The 14172-nt window shown below is 32.0% G+C and overlaps 1 protein-coding gene across 1 annotated transcript; it reads right to left on the bottom strand.

The window, feature by feature from the left end:
- Positions 1-890: 890 nt before the first annotated feature.
- LOC137837127 (probable inactive leucine-rich repeat receptor-like protein kinase At3g03770) lies at positions 891-6306 on the bottom strand. Its single transcript, XM_068645995.1, has 7 exons — positions 4105-6306; positions 3859-3992; positions 3305-3548; positions 2829-3040; positions 2706-2731; positions 1887-1998; positions 891-1490 (listed from the first exon to the last, which is right to left on the bottom strand). The coding sequence occupies exons 1-7, from the start codon at positions 5441-5443 to the stop codon at positions 1275-1277; spliced, it is 2283 nt and encodes a 760-aa protein (XP_068502096.1). The 5' UTR covers positions 5444-6306; the 3' UTR covers positions 891-1274.
- Positions 6307-14172: the final 7866 nt, after the last annotated feature.

Below are 14172 nucleotides of genomic sequence, written 5' to 3' on the forward strand. Positions count from 1 at the left end.
GACACTATTATCTCACCATCATTCTCGTTATCACCATTAATATTGCTATCACTATCAATGCTAAGTCACCATCATCTCATTATTATCATTAGCCATCACTACTATTACCACCATCACATACACATTGTTATTCAATCTTATAAACACATTGCTATTCAATCTTTTATGTTATACTCACTAAATATAATTAATATTTATTTTACTTTTATCTTTATTACATTTTTATCTTATCTTTGTAGCAAATCATATCACAACTATAAATAAATAATACGAAAATCACTTCCAATTTTTCAGCTTCTCTAAATTCATTATTCTTGTACTTTTATTAAATTTGAATAAGATTTGACTAGTCTCGGTGGCTTTTTTTTAATTTAATTGCAAGTTTGATTTCAAAAACACGATTATAGAACGTTAATTCCGTTTTTAAGTTGGTTAATTTCTTCCATTTTTAAAATTAATAAAAGTTTTCACTATTATTTTTTCTTATGGATAAATCTTTTAAGTTCTCCTTTCCTATTAAAATATATTCAAAAATTGAATTTAATGAATGACTCCATTATGTAAAGTGGTGCATAACACAACCTTTACATTTTTTTTAAGTATATTGTTTTTGGGTTGTTTTTTCTTCATAATGAATGACTCCATTATCTAAACTATCACATGAGAAAGCATCAAACCAAAATCAAAATTAAGCTCAATCGACTATAGGAAAAATCCTTTAATTTTTTTTGTTGCTCTTCACTTTTTCAATAACAAATCATGCAATTTTTTTATATTACTGTTGCTTTATTTTTCCTAGTAATTAATCGTATTAGAAATTTCATACAATTATTTTTTCTCAAATTTGTTGAGAACTAAATTTACAACTTAACACAACAACCACTACTATATCCATTAGAAATATTTTACCCTTGTAACACTTTGAATTTGACCTTCTTAATCCATGGTTACAAACCACAATTTCCACCAAATATCTTCCAAGAACATTCATCCTAAATCAACATTAGTCAAATTCATGATTTACTTCCTAGGGCTAATCCCCTATTTTTAAAAGGTTTGTAAATTCTAACTAAGTCCTAACAAAACTCTAGAAGAAACACAAATAAAGGAATGGGTGAGCATGTTTACAACTATACCTCTATATTTGCATGGTATTTTTACTTATAGATCATTGATTTCTTTATCAACATTGTTGGAGAAGGAATGGAGGAGTTGAGCTCTAGTTGAGTCTCCTACACTACACACTTGACCTGAACAAATCATGTTATGTAGAGTTAATCTGATTTCTGGTCTGCATCTGCTGTGGCTTGCACTTGAGCTGCATACTGTAAGTTCCATAAGACATCCTCAAAAGAGGGACGAAAGGAAGATTCTGGAGATATGCATTTGGTTGTTATTGATATTGCAATTGATAATGACTCTTGAGAGCAAGTGGTCAACACTGTAGGATCCACAATCTTTCTTCTACCATCTTGACTGCCAAAGGATGCCTGTGCTTCACCAATTATAAAACATAAGCTTTTGCATTCAAAATTTACCATTTGTAATAAAGAGTAAAAGGTTTAAATATCAATTTTCCCCATCAAATGGTCTCCATCATCACTTAGTTCATGCATCTTGCATGTCATGTAAGAACTATTTTAAGACCACATGGGACATATACATATGCATAATCAAATTGTTAATAAGAGGTTCAAAAGATCTCTGTTTTTTCTTTCTAAAATATAATAATGTGACTACTTAAAGAGAAAAAACTTAATAAGGTAAATAAATAATAAGATAAGGTAAGTAAGAAGAAAAACAGTGCACTGAATATGATTATATTCATTAAAGTAGGAGTTATATTCATCAAGAAGCAAAAGGCAAATGTTTAAAAAAGTACTAACCTTTTCATTTAGGAAAAATGTTTCACCTTTTTCGCATGCTATAGGTCCAACAAGTGATTCGAACAATATGAATCCAAAATTATAAACATCATCATCTGCTTTTGTCCTTAGGCTACAATAGAAAAAAGAAGAACAATTTGTTCGTTATTCCATCTTTCATGCCATAAAAACATTTATGCATAAATAAGGACATCAAACTTTGGTATTCCATCTATCATACCCTTCACAATGGAATGGATCGTGAAGGGTGTGAAATATGGAAAGTGATAACTTCAAAAAAAATTGGGAAAAGTAGTTGCATTGAGGAGTGAAGTGGCTTCATTCAGGGAAACAAACACACAATATCCTAATATGTGAAGAAATCCTGTTTTGAGTGAAAAACAATCATGGCTTGTTCTTTATGTTAAACTAACAACAAACAACAGCCATGACTTATGGATTGAGTGTGATTCTGTGATGTTATCATGTCATGACAATGGAGTAGTTAAAGAGAGTAGTAGACATTCAATGGAGAAATCGGGTCTAGGTTAGAAGCAAGGTTTTAAATTACAATTACTAAAAAGCTTGATATTGGAAAACTAGTGGAGACATGTGGTTTGGTGCAGTCACAATTGTGGTCACAATTTGTGGATATCTCCAACACTTTAATTTTGTGGCTACATTTTGCAATTTGAGGACCACAATTTAAAACCTTGGCAGGCAGATTTTAAATTTGGTAGAGTGGAAAGAGCATTTGAAATTTATAAAATATAATCCTAACAAAATGTTTATTGAATTGCAGGCTGTTCTGCAAAACTAAACTGAGATTTGGTATCATACCATGGCTTTGATTTCTCACCCTTTGCCTGTACAACACAAAAAAGGCAACAGACTCACTTGAGGATCAATTATAATTATATCAAACAATGGTAAAACTGCAAAATTGGGTTGCCAGGAACATACCTCAAACTTTTCAATTTCTTCTGTGATAATGGACATACCATAGTCACTTAGTTTTGGAATGCAGTGTTCATCAAGCAAGACATTCTTTGTTTTTAGTAGGTTACTAAAGCAGCCAGGTATAACACCAGTATGTAAGAAATGCACTGCCTTGGCAACTCCAATTAAAATTGCCAATCTATCAGACCACTTAAGTGCCTTCCCTACAGAAAATTCTGCATGTTTGAATGAAGGAAGATTAGTGGATTGAAGCCTTCAAGCAGCAAGATGTCATGTCAAAAACAATAGTTGAAAGTCATAATAATACTGATTATAGTAAGAAAAATGAAAAGGTTATGAAGGATTGACAAGACAAGATACACTCATCACATAAAAAATGGTTACAGAAAAAAAAAAATCATGAAACCATATAGATAAGGAGGGAAATAATTGGTGAAACTTGACTCAATAATATGCATGATATCATTTTCCATACTAACCTGACAGATGGGCATGATAATTCCCATTTGGCACATACTCATATACAAGATGAAGTTTGTGGGAATTGGAATCATCTTGTCCTCCACCATCAATACAATGACCCAAAAGGCTAACCAAATTTGGATGATGAAGTTTTGAGAGTAAATCCAGTTTAGCTCTGAGAGTTTGAATTGAGCATTTCTTTGACAGAGGCAAAGACCGTATTGCCACGTAGGATCCATTATCCAGTTTACCTTTGTACATCTGTAATATAGCAGAAGACTTAAAGAGGCATTTGCAGTGAGCATAAAAAATAAGTGTGACAGTTTTTTTATGTTTACACATATACATTTTAAATCACTTGACCTCGTAACAAGGTGTAAAGGTCAAAAATAGTGTAATCTTGACAAGGATTTCAGAAATTGCAACCTTCCAGAAATCTCAAGTAATTATGTCTCCATAAGATGACTTGGTAGAACTGTAGAATTCACCTCAGTGGTTTATTCTCCTTTAAAACCACAAGAATAAGCTATATACACTATTTCAAATAACACTGTAAGTGGTTGAAGTGTACCTTGCCAATGGAGCCTTGACCAATATAAGTTGACAAGTCAAAGTTTTTTGTGGCTTCCTTCAATTCCTCTATTGAAAATTGCCGACAGGTTGGAATAGTTTGTGTCCCTAGCTTCATTGTTTGAGAAATAAATCCTGAAAACAATAGAAATCATGACATTACTATGTTGGAAAACAGCCTTCCCATTTAAAATCTTAAGAATTAACAACAACACATCACTATGGCCAAAGTAACATGTATACTTACTGGCATTTGCTAGGATCTCTGACGGAACTCCTATTGAGGAGTTATCTTGCCCAGTTGTCTTTGTGGAATGATACTTTTTCCATAAGAAGACGCTCGACCCCAAAAGCACAAGAACAAGTACAACAATGATGACCATTACTACAGCTACTTCCCATGTCTTGAAGCTTTTCCATCCAGAGGAAGATTCTTTACAATAGGACCCTCTATACTGGTTCTGAGAATCAACAGATAAACAGTTTCCAGCATATCTAACAACTCTGCTATCAGATGTATTCGCCAAGCAAGAAGGAAGTCCACCGCTTAACTTGTTACGAGAAATGTCCACAAACCCAAGTTTGCTACCACAGTTAAGTTTGTCTGGGAGGGTCCCACTTAGCACATTACTCGCAAGATTCAAATAACTTATTTCTGGTAGAGAAAACAAGGTAGATGGTGGTGTCTTACTGAGGTAATTTGAAGAAAGATCTAGATGTTGAAGCTGATTCAGTTCATGAAACTGATTAGGTATCTCTCCTGAAAACGAGTTATTGCTAAGCAGCACAGTGACCACAGATTTAGGCAACAATGGTAGTTCAGATTCTAAATGGTTTTCTCTTAAATCCAGAACATGTAGGCCAGTGAGAGAACTGAGACCAGGCAAGTCACCAGACAACTCATTGTGGGACAAGGAAATAACTTCAAGTGTCTTAATTTTTCCCAGTGAGGAGGGGAATGAACCCTTTAAACCATTGCTCTTCACACTCAAGATATTCAGATTGGACAGAGAATCAAACGAATCGGGCATAGTGGTGTTAAAATAATTGTCATCAAGGGTCAGTGCATGAAGCTTTACCATTGTGGATATTTTTGGTGGAATGTCTCCAAATAAGAAATTGGAACTCAAGTCCAAAACTTGAAGCAAAGTGAAACTGTGAATCTTATCAGGAAGTGGCCCCCAAATCCCCAAGGACACCAAGCTAAGAACCCTTAAGCTGGTTAACCTTGTCAAAGTGATGAAAAAGGAATCAATGGAGAAATTCATGGATAGAGTCTGATTAGGAACTGCATATCCATTGAACCATGGTGGCTTCAAAGATTTTTCACCCGTAATTTTAAGCTCAGTTACCTCATCATCTTCACATTTAATGCTCAGGTTTGCAGATGGAGAGAGCCAGCACAGGTCCCCCTGGTAATAGTCCAAAATTTGTAAAGAGGAAGGATACTCTAGATAAACTCTTAACTGCAACAAGGCTTGTGTATGAGCAGCTTGTAATTCCTGAGTGTTTGGGATGAAAAAGAACCATGAAAGAACCACAAGATAAAGGGAAAAAAAATGTCTCATTGTACCACCTTGGAACATTACGCATCAGATTTGATGAATGTCCAAAGACTCAAAACAGATCCTTCAAGCTTCAAAGATGCCAAAAGTAGACCACCCTGAAGAAACTTTTGTTGGACAGCAAAGATTCCAAATTGCACTTGCGGTTGCAGTTTCGTCACAATTCTTGAAATTGAAAGAAATTATAGCCAAACAAAGCCAATGCGATGTCAGAGACCCGAAAAACTATAACATTACGGTAGAAATTTGAAGATATTACAGACAAATACAATCAACACAGTCACAATTACAGTCCCAGAGACTCCAAAAGCTTTCGTACAGAATGGCCAAAATCACATTCGCACACCCTTTTTCCAAAACCTTCTCAACGGTTTAAAACACAGCATCATCTCCTTGGGAACATACTATGGAACCAACAAGGAAAAAGAGGGAACTTGGACAGTGTTCACGGAGTTCAGGGAGTAAAAACTCAAACTTTACACCATGGAGGACCTGTTTGGAGAAATAAAGAAGAACCCATTTATTGGTAGGTGGTTGAATGCAGATGGTAACAGAGCAGAACAGAGGAAACAGGACATTGGGAAGTTGAACAATGGAAATGCACAAATTGAGGCTTCAATGAATGGTGAACGTGTGTTGAAGTGGCACAAGTAAAGTAGTTGAAAATGCTAGACTCAGGTGACTGAGAAAGGCATTTATTTAGGTGTTCCAAGTGGCGTTGCTGCCATTAATGGGGTCGGTAACTAGTGGAGAGAAGTTGAAGGACAGAGGAGATAGCAGAGAAGGGTCATAGCTTTAAAAAGATAATGTAGTAACGAATCTATATCCATTAATTACGCATATTTTCTCTCTCCTCATTTTCAAATCACGTTATCACATTAATTACTTACTCTATCCATGGCTTAATTATAACATATTCTCATTAATTCATATTCTTAAAAAAAATTAGTTAAATTAGTTAATACTTTGTACTATTATTTTAAAAAATTATTTCTTATATTTAAAGTTAAAGTACTTATAAGACTTTGGAATGCATAAATACTAGTATTTTCATATTAAATTGAGATCAACTTTATTTATTTTAAATATTTATTTACTTTTTTAATAAAAAAACATACCAATTTATAGAGGATGTTTTCGCAGAGAAACAATTAATGCTCTCTCATAAAAAGAGATAACTTTTAGTTTTGCACGCAACTTAAATTTTATGCAATTTTTGTGTCTTAAATAACGGGCGAGTAGGGTATATTTATATAAATTAAATAATAATAATAAATATATAATTTTTTATAATAATTTATTTTTAATAAATATATTATTTTATATAACATAATTTATTTAAAGAGAAATTATAAATATTATTGATAACTGGGAACATTTGTTAGATTGAATTACTACAATCCGGAATTATAGTTAATTTGGGGCGGAGGAAACATTCATTTTACGTAGAGAAAAGTTTATTTTTAAAAATAAATATCAAAAAAAAAAATTAATGACTCAAAAATTCTGTTTCCTTATTGTTTTTGTTTTCTAATTTAAAAAGTTATTTTTTAGAAAGTAGAAATAAAAAGGAAAGATGGGAAATAAATTTCAGAAAATATGGAAATGGTACTGTATAGGAAATATACGGAAATGTGTAAAATGTAAAAATATAAAACCAAGTACACTTCAGGAGAGAAATAGAATAGGACATTACCTCCAATTAGATATGATGTGACGTCATATGCTTATATATTAAATCAAATAATTCGGATATATATATATATATATTTTAATAATTTATTAAATGATATATTTGAAATATTTATAATTTATTTCACTATTTTTTTCAAAAGGCCTATAAAACCTACAAATATAGAATAATCCTATAGGAAAGTTTTACTCAATTCTTATACTCGTTTAAATATTTATAATTATTTATGTATACTGATTTGAGTATTGCAGAATCTTTTATAGATAGATTTTCGCTTGTAACTGATAAATATCATATTTCAGTAATATTTTATATTAAAATATAGATCAGTTACGGATAAAATAGATATAATTCAACCCTTAATTTAGGAATTTAAACTTTTTTACATATTTTGTGATTATAATATGAATAAGAACAATTGATTTTCAAATTTGTGTTAATTTCATGATTATATGGGAAAATGGAATGAAATGGCTAAAGGATAATGAATAATATGAAAAGGAAAAGTTGGAACATTGAAAACTCGTCAAAAACTCGCTCAAACTCGCCCAAGACTTGTTTCAGCGAGTTTGACAACAAAGTTATTTTTTTTATTCTAGTGAAACTTGCTTGAGCAAGCAATATCTCGCTTAAGTGAATTTGACAACAAAGTTTGCTTTTCATTCTTCTGAAGAACTCACTTAGGCAAGTTCACTCTAGAGAAGTTAAGCTTTTTCTCGTCAAACTCGCCCAAACAAGCTATAACTCGCCTAGGGGAAGTCACTTAGCCCAAATCCAACTAGGTTAAATATGAAGCATGAGGCATGACCCTATACATCATTGGGAGAATAGAAGGAGATAGAAGATCCTAGAGGAGGTAGTCGTCAAGGATAAACGTCCTGGATCTTCTTTTCTTTCTTTCCATGCTTGTAATGACCAACATGAGTGGTTAATTCTATCATTTGGGATTGAGAATAATTTGTTCAAACTCTTATGTATTGAAATGATATTTAAAGATAAATTTTTTTTATTGATGATTTATATTGTCATTTATTCTTAACACTTGTTTTATCATGATTTTGATCCTTAGATTTAACTGAAAAGTACTTCTAAGCTATGTAGCACAGACACTAACACAAACACAGAAACGACACGCACACGAATACGCAGATACGTATCATCTCTAAAATGTAGGACACGGGGACATAAATCTATATATTATATAATTATGGATTATATAAATTGACAATAAAGATTTATGTACACAAGTATGTTTCATATTTTTTTTACCATAAAGATGTTTTTCATGGCTGGTTCAAAAGGATTTGTTCTTTATTCTTATAATCATAATAAAAATTTATACAAGAAGTCTGAGTTTTTATAAATTAATATATTTTTCCTTTTTAAAATTGTGTTAAAAGCGTGCTAGAATTGTCATAAATCCAACAAATATTTTTTGAATTGGACACTCCACCGATACGTGTCTTACGAGTGTCGTACGAGTGTCGTACGAGTGTCGGTGTCCAATACTTATGTCTGAAACGGACATGTCATTTAAAATGAGTGTTCGAGCCTCATAGTCTAAGCATCTGACCTAAATGATAATGCTTAACATATTTGAATGTTAGGAATAAATTTGAAATGTTAATTGCTATCAACATATGTTCGTGATGATAAGGAGTTTTTATAAATATGCGAGAAATCAGTATTTAGGAGACTCTTTTAATAAGTTTATATGCAAGGAACTGATATAAATGAATTTTATATGAAATCAATATCAATCAAAGATAGAATATTACTTGTTTTTCAAAATACAAAAGAGTGAGAAAGATGAACCCCCATCCCAATTTTCCCAATTGAATCAAACAACTTTTTACTTTGCTTTATTTACATTCTTGCAATCTCATACACAACAAACATCAAACAAACTTTTATATATTGTTTTCTATTTAGTGAATATTTTACTTGAAAATTCAATTGTTCCTTGTGGGTTCGATATTCGTCCTTACAAATTTATTACTTCTGACACGGTACACTTGTCGTAAAATAGTCATCAGTCATCTTCAACTAACTCAACAATCATTCATTGAAGCAGAGACTCGACTTGCAAGGTGAATCATTCTTCTTCAGCTCAAGAGTTCAGTGTTATTTTATTATAAGAACATTTGGCGCTCATCGTTGAGCCATGTAAAACTTTTCTTGGACCACAAGTCTTATAGTATTAACGAAAAACAAAAATTGTTGTCTCCTCTCCAACAGTCCTAGTGATGAATCCACCAATGGACCCAGCCTTAACAACACAAATCGAGGCTCTTCTTTTAAGAAAAGAACAAGAAAAGTCTACAAAACGCCATAACTAGAATGTAAAGCAAACTTGATAAAGAGCTTAAGTCTTTAAGGGAGCAACATCAAAATGAGTTATTGGTAATACATGAGCAATTCAAACAACTCCTCGATTTGAACAAAACGCACGAGACCGCAATGAACAAGTTGTAGAGTCTCATTCGATTCCTGCCTTTAAGCCTGTTGCTAGCAAAGGATGCCCAACTCGAGACTCTCGGCACCACCACTCGCAAAAAGAGCTAGTGGTTTTATGTCAAAACCTTCTCTAAGAGGGAAACTCGTGGATGATCAACAACTTTTCAAGATGGTTTCGTCTCCCTTATTGAATGAAGCAACGAATCTTACAAGTTTTCATACTTTCACATTCGGCTTCCCAAAATGTGGAAGTGGCCAAGTGTGGAAAAGTACAATGGGACATCAGACCCAGAAGCCACATCAAGTCATATCTTACCCAAGTTAACCTCTTCTCAAAGGATTTAGGAGTACATTGTAGACTCTTTATTACTACCTTAGCAAGACCATTCCTTGAATGGTATTATTTTCTACCATCAACCTTTATTGATTCATTTAACACCTTTTGTACAAGGTTTTTAGCCCGTTTGCCAACTACAAACCTATGGTCGCAACGTCAGCATCTTTTCACAATGTCATACAAGGGAACACTAAGACATTGGAACAATATATGACCCATTTTTTCTAAAGCATTATACATATTCCTGACCTTCATCTAGTTGTGGCTATACATTTGTTATTGGTGGATCTCTATCAGGGGAAATTTCTTAATACTCTTTATGCAGACCCCCCTAACCGATATGGATGAATTTTACAATCGGGCAACATGACATATTACCATCGAGGAGAATGAGGATGCAAAAATAAAGATGATAAAAGCCTCAACCGTTCCTGACATCGTTCAAACGTTCAAGAGGAGACTTTAGGACAAATATGAAAATTACACTCCTTTGAATGTGAGTCTAGACATCATCCTACAGGAAGCATGTAATCTCAAATTAGTGTGGCTCCACCACTATCAACAACTCACTCATCTACTAACCAAAGAGGTGCATTTATCATCAGAAGTTGGGCCATACCACAGAGAAATGCTTTAAAGTTTGGGACTTGATTGAGGAGTGTGTACAATAATGAGCTCTTGTACATTTTGTAAAACATGCACAACTGGGAAAGGTCCATTAGGCTAAACAAGGTCGGGGTCGTGGACCTTGGAAAAGAGGTTGAGGAAGAGATTTTTGTGAAGGTTTCCATAGTTGAGGTCAAGGAGGCCACCAAGAACAGGTGACAATGTTTGACACAAACACATCGAACTCTAATTATTCGATACATTTTGGTAGAGGTTGATACTTCCTCAACCTCTTTTCCAAGGTCAAGGATACATCTCTTTCATAGAAGAGATGTATTGAGATGATGAAGAGGTCGACCTTGATCCTCGTACCGAGTCAACGCCTGAGGTTCATGGTCGGGGTTGACGTCAAGGTGGAAGCAATGGTGGAGTTTCACGGAGTACAAGCATTTCACTCTTTTACTTTTTGGAAGGCTTCTGGAAGGCGGCTAGTAAGTCCTTCTTAAGCATTAGGGGCACCTATTTTAGTTGAAAATTATTATAGTCAATGTCTTTCCCGTTAGGTTTGCATAAAAACAATAAAAATAAGCTTAACTTCAAAAATATTAACTAAGGAAATCTAAGAATGAGAATCTTATCCAAGAAAAGAGAAATATGATCTTCAATAAAAGGCATGCTAAGGAGATTTTTATTGCTTAAGGACCTTAGGAGGTTCTTTAGGATCTCAATATCTATTATATCCTTGACATTAAAAAGGTATTCGACCCTTTACTTAAACTTGTTAAGCCTTTATCAATACAATGGGAACCAAAAAATATGGTCATGGTAGAAAAAAAGTCTTTTCTAGGGTCTCGGGAAATCTTAAGTTTGAAAAAGCGACTTATAAAGTTTTTGAAGAAAAAGGTATAAATGGAGAACAGTGGACCATGTTGATTACCATTCATAGATACCCAGTGACTTCATAGCCATTTTTTAACTAGTAAAATTACATGAACATGTTTATGGTAGAAGAATTGAAGGTAGTTGCAAAATATTTGAAAGAACTTTAAGAAGGTCCAACTATTAGGATAGTTGACTTAGGGCCACATTCATGGTTGTCAACTAGGGTCACAAGCCTCGGCTATGATAAATACACTCATATTATCGTAACAAATGTTGAAAAGGAAAATAAACTCTTCTATGATTTCCCTAAAAGTGAAGTCAGAAGAGTAAGTAACAACTTCCCCTAAAACCTAAAAATACTCAGGGTCTAAGATCAAAGAAAAATTATCTTTTCTCTTCCTTTTGACAAGGGTAGGCTCAACAACTTCTCGTTCCTCGTGATAAGAAACCTTCCATTTAATAGCCTTAGGTTCCGTAACCACCGTCATCCTCACTAGAGGAACGAAAATAGATGAAGGAAAAGAAACTTCTCTCATGGCATTTCCCTCTTGAAAAGAGTAAGTACGAGTCATTGAAGGATTCTTCTCAATACCAACAACTTCCTTACTAATAAGGGGTTATTCATAGTAGGTTAATAAAAAAGTGAAGAGGAGGAAGCCATTAGGAACGTACCTAGGTGGAGATGGCAGGAAATGACAATTAAGGATGATGAAGAACTTGTAAAAACTTAAGAACCTAAAAAAGATGGAGGGGAAAAAGTAACAAAAGGAAAAAAAAGCTCAATATAAAACAAATAAAATCTTTGAACGTGAAATTGTAACTCTTGGGGAACGTTGATACTTAGGGCAATGGGTCACGAGAAGGCAAAACGTCACATGTCATGAGAAGACAAAACGTTAATTGTCAACATAATGAAACGCTTTGAAAAAATAAAATTCATCATTACTAATAAAAATTTCTCATTAATGCATATTGAAAAATGTTTAAAAGTGCATTATGAGTCACATCATACTTACTAAAGAAGACAAGTCGACCATACAAGAGTCGTGCAAAAGCCAACATCCATAATTATCTCAAAAAAAACTAAATGGGTCAAAACTACGAATTCATTCATCCTTCAAATCAATTCGCCTACACTTTTGTCTTGGCTTTTGAGCTTCGTTTTTTTGGAGTATGAGCTTGGGAGGCTTATGTACCTACCCATATATGACATATATAGAGATATGTGTAATAATATAAAAGTACAATCAAATCAAGTTCAATCCAATAAAATCGGATATTATTTCCAATCAAACCTGATGTGACCGTATAATTTGGATGCTTATATAGTAATAATTGATCAAATCATATAACTCATATGCTTATATAGTAATAATTGATCAAATCATATAACTAAGATACTTATATAGTAATAATTGATTTAATGATATATTTTAAAATATATTTTATTTATTTTATGTATCTTTTCAATATCACAACCTAGACCTACAATAACCTATAAGTATAGAATAATCCTCATATTCTCTAAAATACTTATAATTCTCTATGTTATTGTTGACTTAGATATTGAAAAATGTTGTGCAAGTGAATCTTCCCATATCGACTTTAGCAAACTTAACAATCATTCTTCAAAGCATAAATTCCACTTGCAAGACAAACTCACCATAGGAGTTCATCGATCCGAGAAAGTAAAAGGAGGAAAGAACTACTCTTAATGACATTTTAGCTTTTTGATATGTGCCAAATAGATAAGAAAAACTTGAAATATTTGCGAGTTCTACCTTTCAAAGTTTCTTCTCCTAAACGAAAATATACATAAATATGCAATATTGATTATGACTTCTCATGTTAGTCTGCATTTGTTTTTTTATTTTTTATTTTCGCAAGTAATCATAACAATAACAAATACATTACTTTTGTAAAATATTTTTATTAAAATAGTCTTGATTTTCTCATAAATGAAATTAAATAAAAAATAAATAATAAAATTTAAAGACTTATTAGAAAAAGAGGATTAATATTTAAATAGAAGGTAAAAACATCAATCATTTTAAAACTTTTTATACGACTAAAAGTGCAGTCATTTTTTAAACAATAATTGCAGTCTGAGGTTTCTTCAAATATATATTAATAAAAAAATATAAACTTTTAAAAAAACTATTTAAAATAGTGCCATTTAAGTTCTGTTTTGTAATAAAAATAATAGAATATAATTATTTATTTAGTTTAACAAAAGTTATCTGAGTGGATTTACAGAATAAAATAAAAAAATTGAAATAAAGTTGGACATATTAAAGAGAAAAAGGTTATAATTAAATTGATTTAATTTTTAAAAGTTTAATTTAAGTTTGATGACACATATTTTATATACATATGTATAATCTCATTTCAATTTGTTTATTTTTATTTTAAAACTATATTTGTAGTTCTAATAAATTGAACTTATTGTGTACAATTGTTTTAATTTTATATTTTAATTAATATTTTTTATTCTTTTGGTCATAATTTTTCTATAAATATTTTTTAATGATTTTAATTGCATTAGATTCTATATTTTTAAAATTTCAAAATAATGGTTTATTATATGGTTTAAGTTAATAATTAACTTAAACCTTTGTAATTGAAGTTAATGTGTGCATATATATAATACAATTACAATATAATATTAAATATTTAGAGTTAAATAGTAATTAAAAAACATATATGAATGTTCTATTAAAAATTATCCTAGTTATATTTATAATTATTAAAATATAGTAATAAAATTGTATTACA

The sequence above is a fragment of the Phaseolus vulgaris genome, chromosome 4 (assembly GCF_000499845.2).
Source record: "Phaseolus vulgaris cultivar G19833 chromosome 4, P. vulgaris v2.0, whole genome shotgun sequence".
Lineage (NCBI taxonomy): Eukaryota > Viridiplantae > Streptophyta > Magnoliopsida > Fabales > Fabaceae > Phaseolus > Phaseolus vulgaris.

Coding starts and splice junctions, on each gene's coding strand:
- LOC137837127 (XM_068645995.1), bottom strand. CDS start 5,443: ATGTTCCAAGGTGGTACAATGAGACATTTTTTTTCCCTTTATCTTGTG. Junction 3,993..4,104: donor AGAGATCCTAGCAAATGCCA/GTAAGTATACAT, acceptor TATTGTTTTCAG/GATTTATTTCTCAAACAATG. Junction 2,732..2,828: donor AAGAAATTGAAAAGTTTGAG/GTATGTTCCTGG, acceptor TGTGTTGTACAG/GCAAAGGGTGAGAAATCAAA.